General features: G+C 48.4%; 1 protein-coding gene across 1 annotated transcript in view; it reads left to right on the forward strand.

The window, feature by feature from the left end:
* Positions 1–12,537, forward strand: part of PRKD2 (protein kinase D2) — a 29,919-nt gene that overhangs the window by 11,772 nt on the left and 5,610 nt on the right. Inside the window, exons 6-14 of the mRNA XM_015242945.3 lie at positions 53–130; positions 206–359; positions 3,445–3,562; positions 3,852–3,929; positions 5,291–5,549; positions 7,072–7,124; positions 7,271–7,343; positions 7,996–8,102; positions 8,930–9,091. Coding sequence (XP_015098431.1) covers positions 53–130; positions 206–359; positions 3,445–3,562; positions 3,852–3,929; positions 5,291–5,549; positions 7,072–7,124; positions 7,271–7,343; positions 7,996–8,102; positions 8,930–9,091 — 1,082 coding nt within the window. The remainder of the gene's footprint in view (positions 1–52; positions 131–205; positions 360–3,444; positions 3,563–3,851; positions 3,930–5,290; positions 5,550–7,071; positions 7,125–7,270; positions 7,344–7,995; positions 8,103–8,929; positions 9,092–12,537) is intronic.

Below are 12,537 nucleotides of genomic sequence, written 5' to 3' on the forward strand. Positions count from 1 at the left end.
ACCTCTTTCTTCCCTCTCCCACCTGTCTCCCTGTTCCCTGTCCTCCTGCCAGACTGCAAGTTCAACTGTCACAAACGCTGCGCCACCCGCGTCCCTAATGACTGTCTGGGGGAAGCGCTCATCAACGGAGGTAAGAGGCTGGGGGCTGAGCGGGAAAGGCGGGCAGGGCTGGGCGGAGGCCCCTCTGATGCCCCGGTCCCCTCAGATGTGCCGATGGAGGAGGCCAGCGATTTCAGCGAGGCGGACAAGAGCTCCCTGACCGATGAGTCAGATGACTCCGGTTTCGTCCCTGGCTCCCACTCAGAAAATGCCCTCCATGCCAGTGAGGAGGAAGAAGGCGAGGGAGGCAAGGCACAGAGGTACCCAGGGCCCCCTCTGGCGAAGGCCCTCCCCCATCCCCACGATGGCTTGATGTCACCCAGTACTGAGAAATTTCCCTGGATTCCTGAGGCGAACCTTTTCAAGTACCCAAACTTTACTTGTTTAATTGAACTGGTCTTCCTGATTGACCTTTTCAAAAAGTTTTAATAGAACCGTATTTTAATTTATATTGTACTTCTTTTTTTGGAACTTGTAATACAGTCATTCAGAAGGTATGTTGTTAACCTCTTCCACTTCCCTGCCTCCCAGCTACCCAGCCCCCTGTCCCCAGAGGATACCACTGAGATTGGGTCCTGGTGGGTCCTTCCAAAACCAGTCTGTATGGCAAAGTGACAGTACAAAGAGTGAGCAGAAATGTGGACTCTGGACCCAGATGACTGTATGGCCTTAGGCAAGAGATTAACCGCACTGGCCTCAGTTTCCTCATCAGTAAAACGCGGATAAAGTAGCATCTACCTTATAGGGTTGTTGTGAGGATGGAATGAATGAATACAAATCAAGTACCTAAAACAGTGGCTGGTATGCAGTGAGTGATACAGTTTTTAACTCTCATTTCAGAGCGCTAAAATCTTAAAAAGGAAGGCAAAATATTCATTTTCTTTCAATCACTTTAGCCTCGGATTGACTTGTGTAGCCTTAAGTAAGGCCCTTCTCCTTTGGGTGCCAGTCTACCCATCTGTAAAATGGGAAAAGGAAAATATCCCCAAAGACCTGACAGGCAGTGGCTTTCTTCTGGCATGGAAGCTCAGAAAAATAATCATTTTTACTTAATTATACTTTTTTTTAAATTTTGTTTTTCATCGAAGTATAGTTGATGTACAGTGTTAGTTTCAGATGTACAGCAAAGTGATTCATTTATATATCTGAATATATATAGTCAGTTATATATGTATATGTATATAGAAAATATACATATATTTTCAGATTCTTTTCCCTTATAGTTTATTACAAGAAATTGAATATAGTTCCCACACATTTTTTTTTTAATGGAAGTATTGGCGATTGAATCCAGGACCTTGTACACTCTAAGCATGCACTCTACCACTGAGCTATACCTTCCCCCTGATTACACATTTTAAATTAGAACTGGAATTCATATCCAACTCCATGAGAATGTGAGTTCAGGTGCTTGAGGACAAGGAAATTCATCTGTCTTCCAAGTGCCTAGGACGAAGCCCCGCTTCCTCTGTGAGTGTGAGATCACTGTACCGAGGAGGCAGGAAGGCAGCAGGGGTAAAAGCACAGGATGCTATACAGTAGGTCCTTGTTGTTTATCTACTTTATATATAGTAGTGTGTATTTATTAATCTTAATTCCTAATTTATCTCTCCCCCTAGAAAAATGTTAATACAGTATTATTAATACATTGTATTAATACATTGTATTAATACAGTAATACATGTAGAAATAGACATATATGTGTGGACTGTAACCTGTGGAATTCAACAACCATCAATTTAAACTAAATTTGTTTTGGAAGTAAATTCTTTTCATAAGGACCATAAGGATCATTATACCCATTTCTAGGTTAGAAGACTGAGGCTCATGGGCTTTGGCCAATAATAAATAAAGGAGAGGAGCTGATACTTCGCCCCAGGGGGCCAGGGCAGTGTAAACATGGGGCAGAGGTTCTGCCACTTCTGGGGGACATCGATAAATATTTAATGAGCACAATGGTACTAGACTCCAAGCACACAGCTGTGAACAAAACAGGTAAAACTCTGGCCTCATAGAGCAGACACTTTAGTTGGGGAGACAGCTAACAAATGCATTCATAGAGGGATGGGGGTTTGGCTCAGCGGTGGAGTGCATGCTTGGCATGCATGAGGTCCTAGATTCAATCCCCAGTGTCTCAGATAAGGGGAAAAAAACAAAACAAACAAAAAGTGCATCCATAGCATCAGCTATTGATAACCACTGTCTGCGTCCATACCGCCCCATCTCATCTGATCTTGAAAGCAAAGCAGGGTCGGGACTGGTTAGGACTTGGATGGGAGATTTTGATAACTGCTATCAAAAATAAAATTTTAAAAGTTGAGAGGGGATAGAGAAGGGGGACATGTTATCTTAGGGTCATTAAAGCACCTTCTGTAAGGAGGTATATTTGAAGAGATCTGAGGGAGGGGAGGGAAGGAGCCATGTGGAAAATATCTGGGGACAGAACCTACCAAGTAGAGGGAATAGCAAGTGCAAAGACCCTAAGGTAGGATCAAGCATGTTCCAGGAATAACAAGGAGCCTGGTGTGGCTGAAGCAGTGACTGTGAGGGGAAAAGGATGGGAGTTGAGGTCAGAGGGAGTATAGGTGTGCAGGTCACAATAGTCACCGAAACTTTCTTACTAGTGCCACGTGACCCTAGCCTCCTAGAACCTCAGAGGTTCTCCCAGGTCTTTCCTGAGAGTGTTTAGTAACAGAATTGTAGGTTTTCAGAGTTGGACCTTGAGGGACAGGGACTTGGAGGGGAAGGCTATTGGGAGAGGTGGACTGTTTCACAGATGAGGAAACTGAGTCTCAGGCAAAGAGAAGTGGCCAGGGCCACCCAAGTCCAGATCTAGCATAGGATCAAGAGGTTGCTGGTTCTGGAGTTGGTCTAATTTCTCTTGGCCTTCATTTCCTCACTGTAGTAATAGCATGTGCACTGGTGAGACAAATGAGGCACAGAGAGGTTGAGCCACTTGCCCAGTGTCACAGCTGACTCCACAATTGATGGGCTCAATACTAATTAGCACTTATTGGAGGCCCACTGTGTGCCAAGCACTGTGCTAAGCTAAGAAATGTTTCCCCTCTGACAGCAACCCCCTTAGTGCTGGAGAAACTAAGGCATGAAGAGATTGGGTAATTTGCCAGGGAGCCTGACTTCGGAACCTAGCCTCTTAATGTGGCCCTCCCAAGAGTCCCCTTCCTCATTATGAGAAATCTGGAAACCACAGGGGGAAAGAGTGTGGCCAAAAACCCCTTGGCTGCTCAGAGATGCTCCCTGTGCCCCACCCCAACCCCGTGGCCCCAGGCGCTATGGTTATTCTCTGCTTGTAATCTCTTACACCTCCCTCTCCCCAACCCTTAGCTCCCTGGGGTACATCCCCCTAATGAGAGTGGTGCAGTCGGTGCGACACACAACACGGAAATCCAGCACAACGCTGCGCGAGGGTTGGGTGGTTCATTACAGCAACAAGGACACACTGGTGAGTAGGTGGGGCAGGGCCACGCGGGGGGGGGGGGGGGAGCTAAAATTGAGGCGGGGCTTGAGACGGGGCTGGTTGGAGTCAGGGATGGGTGGGGTCATGCTGGAGGCAGAGCTAGAATTAGAGGGGTTGAATATGGCAATGAAGGAGGCAGGGCAGGATTTAAAGGGAGGGGCAGGATTAGGGTTAGGGGCGGGGCTTGGGTGGGATTAGAACTGGAGCCCTAACGGTGTTGGGGGGCAACGGTGTTGGAGGGCGGACTCACTCTCTCAAGTACCTGTCCCAACAGAGGAAACGGCACTATTGGCGTCTAGACTGCAAGTGCATCACGCTCTTCCAGAACAACACGACCAACAGATACTACAAGGTAGGTCTTCTGGCTCCCAGATTCCCCCAGACCTCCTGTCTTGGTCCACTATCTTCTCCCCTCCTCTCCCAGTTGCTTCGGCCAAATACCTGCGAATCACACCCTCTGCCCACCCCCTGCTTCCCCGCTTCCATCCCATCAGCAATTGCTGCCCACCCAGACGCCCTACCCTGTGTTTGATCTTGGCTCCATCACTTTCTAGCTGGGGGACCCAGGCAAGCTTCCTCACTTCTCTGCACCCCGCATCTTGTAAAAAGCTTCAAAGAATAATCCTCGCCTCAGGGCTGCTGCCAGAATTCAAAGAGATAATCTACAAAGGGATTAGTTTAGGGCCAGGCATATGTTAAGCTCCATTCAACTCCCAATAATTATAAGCGTGTTAGCACTATTACTTTATAATTCATTTACTAAATTATTTCTTTGTATTCGTCACCACCTCCCACACCAGCGCTGTGTTCCAGCCAGTCTCCTCGGGCCTTTGCTTCTGCCCTTGCCCTCAGAATCTTTTCTAATGTAACAGCCAAAAGAGTCGATTAAAACCGTTGCAACATTCCAATGGCTCCCACTGCCCTTAGAATAAAACCCAGGTGCCTGCCTCACTTGTTCACCTGCTCTTGAGCATCTTCCTTACACTTCCTATGGCTGCTTCCTTCTCATCCTTCCCATCTTCCTCACACCATGCTGTCTAAAATACCATCCCATCAAGTCATCTCTGCCTCCAGGTTTTATTTGCTACCTAAGAGTTTCTCTTTCTCATTCTTTCATTTTTCTTCCTCCCTTTTCCTTTCAACACTTTTCCAGGCTCACTCTTTTTCCTCCCCATGTACCTTCTCTCCTACCCAGGCCCCCTCTGCCTCCTTCCTGGTCTCCTGTGTCAGTCCCATCCTCTCCCATCTGCCCTCCATGCACAGCCAGAAAGACCTGCTCCCTTCCTTGCTCCATATCCTTCCATGGTTCCCCAGGGCCCTGGAGACAAAGCCCAGGCTCCTCCCTGTGGTCCATGAGGCCCTGCATGGCCTGGCTGTAGCCTGATGCCTTTATTTATTCATCAAATGTGACACACCTACTGTGTGCTAGGCACTATCCATGTAATGGAAATATGGCGTGTCCCTTAAACACAAGCCTTTTCTACCTCAGGGCCTTTGCACATGCTCCTCCCAACCCCCCTATTCCTCCACCAGCTGGCTTCTTACCTTTCTGATTTCTGCTTCAATGTAACTTCTGCCAGGAGCCTTTTCCTGATCACTCCATTCAAAGCAGGCCCTTCCCACTGACACTGGATTATGTGTGCTCTTCTGAGTACGTGGGGAGCCCTGGGATCTGCCTGAGCCCTCACCTGTACTGGCTCTGTCTCCTGCCAGGAAATTCCACTGTCCGAAATCCTCACTGTGGAGCCTGCCCAGAACTTCAGCCTTGTGCCACCAGGCACCAACCCACACTGCTTCGAGATTGTCACTGCCAATGCCACCTACTTTGTGGGCGAAACTCCTGGAGGGGCCCCAGGGGGGCCCAGCGGGCAGGGGGCTGAGGCCGCCCGGGGCTGGGAAACAGCCATCCGTCAGGCCCTGATGCCCGTCATCCTCCAGGATGCACCCAGCGCCCCAGGCCATGCACCCCACAGTAAGTACCCCAGCCCCAGGCCCTGGGAGGATGGGTCTCGGAGGGCTTGGGTGGGGTCCTGGGGAAGGGAAGAGCCAGGGAGAAGGCAGGGAATGGCAGAGTGGAGAATGAGAATGTGGCTTCTGGACTCAGCAGGCCAGGGTCAAAATCATGAAGCCTCCAGACCTGACGTGGCCTTGAGCATGTCACTTCTCTTTTCTGAATCTTGCTTGTCCTGAGTGGTAATGATGCCTCTGAATTGTGAGTTCAGACTTTTTAACTCATACTCCCCTGTGCCTGGCCTGTGCTAGATAGTGCTGGGGGCACGGCTATGACCAAGACAGCCCAGGACCTGCCCTTATGGGGCTCACAGTCTAGTAAGGGAGGCAGACCTGTCCCCAGACAGTGATGATACAGAGTAGGCAGGGCTGGAACAGGAGAGCCGAGGACTCTGGGAACTCAGAGTGGGTCCCAGCCTGGGTGTCCAGGAGGGCTTCCTGGAGGAGGCAACATTGGAGCTGAGACCTGGAAGCTGAGGAGAGGTGAAATGAAGGGAAAGGAAATGGGAAATCCTTTCAGGCAGAGGCAAAGAATGATCAGAGCCTCAGGTTCCTGCCTTGTGGAGCTCATAATCTTGGGTGAGTGACAGACATTCATCAGATCATCCCGGGTGAATGACAAGTGGGACATAGAACATGTGGTGGAGGAAACTGACATGGCCCCAGGAGTGACATTTGAGCTGAGACTGAATGATGAGGAGGATATAACTAAGTCCAGAATAAGGGGAGGGGCAGAGCAGAGACCCAGAGATAGGAGTATCCGAGGCCCCGCAGGGAGGCCAGTGTGGTGGGAATACCCAAGAACATGACAGGGATAAAGTCAAAGAGATAGGTCAGGGGCCAGACCCTGCCTGTTAAGCCATGTAAGGGGTTTGAGCTTCCTCCAGAGGGCGCTGGGGAACCGTGGCAGGATTTTGAGCAAGGGAAGGATGGGGGTCTGGGTTGTGCAGGGTCCCTCTGGCTTCCCTGTGGAGGGTGAATAGAAGAGAATGGAACGCAGCAGGGTGACCATGGAGGAGGCTGAGGGGCAAGAACCACCCGGAAGGTCCTCAGGGAGGAGTGATGTTCAAATGACAGAAGGATCAAGATTTTGGGAATGCCTGGCTCTGGTTGGGGCACATTCAGAGAAGATGCTGGAGTCAGTTTGGAGTTTCCCACTGAGCCTCAATTTCCTCCTCTGGAAAATGGGATCATCACACCTCCCTTGGTGCTAAGATCACAGAGTGAAATGCCCTGTGAACTCCTTTAGGACATCGCTTTTTGAGCCCCCTCAGCACATCTCGTTTCCTCTCCTCACTGGCCTGAGGAGGGAGGTGCTTTTATTGTTCTCATTTTTCCCGATGAGAAAACGGGTTCATAGTGGACAAGTCACTCAGTAGCCTGAAGTTGCACATTGGTCTGGCTCCAGAGGCTGCCTCTGGAGTTACGGGTGAAAGTGATCCTGAGCCTGGGATCCGCTTACCTCCACCTCTACCTCTCCCCAGGACAAGCTTCTCTGAGCATCTCTGTGTCTAACAGCCAGATCCAAGAGAATGTGGTGAGACCCCACCCACACCCACGCCCCCAAGGATGTACTCCCCCTCCCCCTCCCAAACAGCCTCCCAGCTCTCCTGCCCTCCCCAGTCTCCTTGACCATTCCCATCTCCATCTGCACCCCTGACCCTTCCTATCCCCACCCTTCAGGACATCGCCACAGTCTACCAGATCTTCCCGGACGAGGTGCTGGGCTCAGGCCAGTTTGGAGTGGTCTATGGCGGTAAGAACATATCAAGAGCTAACTCAAAGGTGGAGGAGGGTAGAACTCAGTGGTAGAGCACATGCCTAGCACGCACAAGATCCTGGGTTCAATCCCCAGTACCTCCATTAAAAAAAAAAAAAAATGAACCTAATTACCTACCCACCCCCCCCGAAACAAAACAAAACAAACAAAAAAAGAGCTAACTCAAAAAGGGGTCTTGTGGATTTCTGGGCTCTGGACCTTCCCTTCTGCTTGGCCACATGCTTACCTCCTTTTCTAGTGATTAGAAAGCGAGATCCTGGGGGCAGGTGGTTGCAGGCTCAGCTTTTCTCCCTGGGAAAGGCCAGTGACTTTCTCCTGGTTTTGATAGGGAGGGTGGATTCTGCACCGTTTGGCCACAGAGCGGGGTGCTAGATTCTGATTTGTTACAAATCTAGTTTCCCATGTTTAAGATTCCTCTCCTAGGAGCTCTGTCTTTCCCTTCCTTCATTCCCCCTTTATTCCCAGGGCCCCCCACCCCTCACATCTCTCCTGGGGCCCATTAGATGGCTTTTCACCCGCCTCTACCCAGCTCTGGCTGTGTCTCTGTGGTGGTGGGGGGTTCCTCTTGCCAGGACTAGAAGGTTCTGCTCCCCTTACCCCATACCTCCTGTATCCCCTGTATCCCCAGGAAAGCACCGGAAGACAGGCCGGGATGTAGCAGTAAAGGTCATCGACAAACTGCGTTTCCCCACCAAGCAGGAGAGCCAACTCCGGAATGAAGTGGCCATTCTGCAGGTGACCCCGGGGTCTGTGGCCCAGCTCTGTCCCCCTCCACCCCAGTCCCAGGAGAGGCCTTCCTTTCCCACTTCCTCCTTTGAGGGGCCAACTGATCCAGTCTAGGGGTGGTCAGGGAAGGCTTCCTAGAGGAGGCAGTGTGCATGTTGAGAATGAAGGGGTGGGGAAGGTGTTCTGAGCAGAACCAGCAGCCCATGCAAAGGTCTGGAGGTGAGAGGGAATGTGAAGTCTTCTAGGAACTTGAAGGAGTTCAAGGTTATTAGATGGTTTATGTGGAGGTAGGTGATGGCAGCTAGGCTAGGGAACAGAGTGGGGCCACACCCTGTGGGCTTTCTCCTGAGGGTACTGGGGAGCCATGAAGGATTGTGAGCAAGGAAGAAACAGAGTCATGTTTGCACTTTAGAACCATCCCTCTGGCTGCCTTTGGAGGGTAGGGAGGAGGCTGAATGGGGACTTGGGTGGGAGAGATTTGGTTCAGCCAGGAAAGGGCTGGGAGAAGAGGAAGGAGTCCCAGATTTAAAAGCTAGAGTTGTTCAAAGCTCCTTCCCATTTCTCCACGCTCGCCCTCTCGCTCCCGTGACCCTGGGGTTTTACCAGAATTTCATGATATAAAGATCTTTCTGTTCACTGGGCGGTGCAGGAGGGGTGCTTCTGTCTGGGCTTGTGGAAGCCTCTTCCCCTCCCCCAATGCCACCCCCAGGCAAGGAGCAGGCTACCCTCCGGGGAAATCCTTCTTCCTGTTTGTCATCCATCTGCTCCCGTGGCTTGCCTCTGGGGTCTCAAGTTCGTGGGTGACCTGGGTCCTGACCCCACCCCACCCACCTCAGAGTCTGCGGCACCCGGGGATCGTCAACCTGGAGTGCATGTTTGAGACACCGGAGAAAGTGTTCGTGGTGATGGAGAAGCTGCATGGGGACATGCTGGAGATGATCCTCTCCAGTGAGAAGGGCCGGCTGCCTGAGCGCCTCACCAAGTTCCTCATCACTCAGGTGAGCCCGCCCCGCCCACCTTCCCGCCCACCTTCCCGCCCACCACCAGCCTCCACTCCTCGCTGCCCAGCTGCCCTGCAAGAGGCCGTGTGTGCCCTGAAAGTCAGGCAGACTCTGGCTGGTACTCATAATAGCAGATAATAGACAACGTAATAATAGAGTAATAATAACAATCAGAAAAGAATTAGAGTAATAACTTTAAAATAATAACAGAGCAATAATAGAACAGTTAAGAGTAATAATAGTAGAGTAATAACAATAGAAACAGAATAGGATAATAAGTAGAAAAGCAACAGTAATAACTTATTATTATAGAAAAATAATAAATGATTATTATTTTATATTTTTTATTACTTTGTATAGTGAGTCAGCCTCCTGGGGCCTGCTTTATTCGTGTAGAAAAAGGGGAGGGGAGAGAGGCCTTTCTCTGGGGAGTGCATTCATTTATTCACTTATTAGATTGTTCAGCAAACACTGCCTGAACCCCTGCCCGTGCCTGGCCCCTTACTGGACAGTGCCAAGGACACAGCAGTGACTGAGATAGGCCCAGTCCTGGACAGTGATCACTCAGAGTGGGCAGGGCTGGGATGGGGGCTGCTGATAATAATGATAAATAATGTGATCACTAACCTTTAGTGAGCGCTTACTGTGTGCCTCACTGCTGTAGTTCATTTAGTCTTCATAGCAACCTATGTGGTGGTGGCCATTATTACTCCCATTGTACTGAGGCTCAGAGACTAAGTAACTCGCCCAGAGTCCCACAGCAGGTGGGATTTAAGCCTCAGAACTGTGCTTTTAACTAGTAAAGTCAAACTAACTTGTGTTACCTGTGTATGTGCGCACGTGAGTGCATTTTACTTGGTTTCGCATCACACAGAACACTGTATGTTCTTCCACTTCTTACTTCCTTCACTTTAATAGTGCTTCTGGAAGACTTTTCTATTTCAGTATATAGTTAGCAGAACTTCCTCTTTTTCTTCATTGCATCGCATGACAGATATTACCAAATTACCCAGTTGCTGAGCATATAAGTCGTTTTTACTATTCCACTACTACAAACCACATCCTGTGAATATTTGACAGTCCCTGGTGGGAGAATTTCAGTAGAACATGTTTCAAATAGTAGACTCCCGAGTTAAAGGAAATGTACTTTACATTTTTTAAAAAAAGATGTTGCTCAGTTATTCTCTAAAACCTCTTTCAGTCTTTGTTCTCACCAACTGAGTTTGAGGGTGTCGATTTTCTCACTCCTTACTAACCATGGATAATACACCCATCAGTCTTATAGGTGGAAAAAGATTATTTCATGTGGCTTCATTTGGTGGTTGAAAAACCATGGATGATGTTGAGCCTCTTTTCACATGTTTATTGGCCTCTGCTTTATGTAATTTTTGCCCATTTTTCAATTGGATTATTCTTATTTAATTGTGAGTGCCATTTGTATATGAAGGACACTGGATCTTTGTCACTTGTGTCGTTCAGGTCTTTTATCCCAGTATTTGTGTTCCTCTTCATTTTCTTCATGGCATTGCACTTTCTGGGTTTCACAGCCTTCCTAGAAAGACCTTCCTACTTGGCTGGTACCACACCTGATTCTGGGATGTGTTCTCTGTTGGTTGCAAAGTCCCCTGTGTTGGCTTCCTTTCTCAGGCCCAGTACCCTTGCTCTCCCAAGCTGTGTGCCTTTGTCAGGCTGGCTTGCAGTGTGGGGACAGAAATCCACTGAGGCAGGCTCATCCAGACTTCAGGTGGAGAGGGAAAAACTGCCTGCCTTCAGCAACCGAGGTGGTTCCTTTTTTTCCCTTATCTTTCATCTCTTCCTCTCTTTTTTGCCTGTGTTCTTCTGTCTTTCTCTCTGCAGATGTCTGCTTTCTGCCTCTTGCCTGCCTCACCCCATGTCCTGTGCTAAGCCCTTTACCTCATAAACCTGTGTAGGCTCCACAAGCACCTGTGAGGTAGGTATTACTCTAACCCCCATCTTACAGAGGAGGAAAACTGAGGTGGAGGGAGGTTCCCGGGTCTCACCCATCACACAGCATGGCAGCGATTTAACTGAGGTTTGCATCTGGATCTGTCTGGCTTCTAATCTGGCCTCTTTCTTCACCCTATTTACTTAGCATTGGAAAAATCAACAAAATGAAGATCTAGGGGTGGGGCATAGCTCGGTGGTAGAGCACATGCTTAACATGCACAAGGTCCTGGGTTCAATCCCCAGTACCTCCATTTAATTAATTAATTAATTAATTAATTAATTAACCAACCTAATTGCCTCCCCCATCCACAACAATAACAACAACAAAACAAACAAAAAACGGAAGATGTGTAGAGGATGTCCATACACACCTTTGGATCTCAGTCTCCCTGTCCGTAGAATGAGGAACTTGGACCTCAGCAGAAGCTTTCTAATAGCATTTCCATACTTGAAAGTCACCCAGAGAAAACAATGAGAAATACATATATTGCAGTTCTAAGATACAGATTACAGCTTCATGCTTCCATCTGTCTGTATGTCCAGTACATTTGATATTTTGTTTAGGTGACACAGAATTGAGGAAAATCATGGTTCCCATAGATAAGTGGCTACAAATGATAATAGTTTTTTAAAAATTAACTAATTAACTAATTAATTTTGTGGCAGGAGAGGTAGTTAGGTCTATTTATTTATTTATAGAGGAGGTACTGGGGATTGAACCCAGGACCTCATACATGTTAAGCATGCACTCTACCACTTGAGCTATAACCTCTCCCCAATAGTTTTTTTTTTAAATCAGCTCACCTTGCTGTCATAAAATACTCTTGAACTAACAGATACAGCAGGAAAAGCTTTATTTGAAACACACACAGAAATATATTCACCAACAGGCTATCACAAAATTACTAACCAAAAACAGCAGCAATAATAATAGCTCACATGGAGTGCTTGCTCTGTGCCAGACACTGCCTGAAGCACTTTATATGCCTCAATTCATTCAAAGCTCACTGCCACCCATGAGGAGTTATTACCCCCATTTTACAGGTGAGTAAACAGACCCAGAGTGGTAAAGTGACTTGCCCAAGGCAGCAGGCTGGGAAGTGGGGAGCCAGAGTTGCTACCCTGGTAGGCTGGCTGTAGAATCCCCCAGCTCTTAAGGGTGTTACATTTGATTTATAACATGTCGTATGGGTATTGTTTGTATTGTTTCATGTTTCAGTGTTTTAATGGATGAAAAATACATTTTAAAAAAATCGAATTGCACAATAGTACCTCCATGATCATAGCTCTTTTTCATTAGGATCCACATGCCAGAGGGTCTCAGGATCTTCCCAAACCCTCAGGATCTTCCAGTTCAGCCTTCCTAAAATCATATATCCAACTGCTATCTCTGGTGGAAATGGTCCTGGGGTTCTGAGATTCTTCTTTGGTGCTCCAGTGCCTTTCCTAGCACTGGGGGACATCTTTAGGATACC

The sequence above is a fragment of the Vicugna pacos genome, chromosome 9 (assembly GCF_048564905.1).
Source record: "Vicugna pacos chromosome 9, VicPac4, whole genome shotgun sequence".
NCBI classification, from domain to species: domain Eukaryota; kingdom Metazoa; phylum Chordata; class Mammalia; order Artiodactyla; family Camelidae; genus Vicugna; species Vicugna pacos.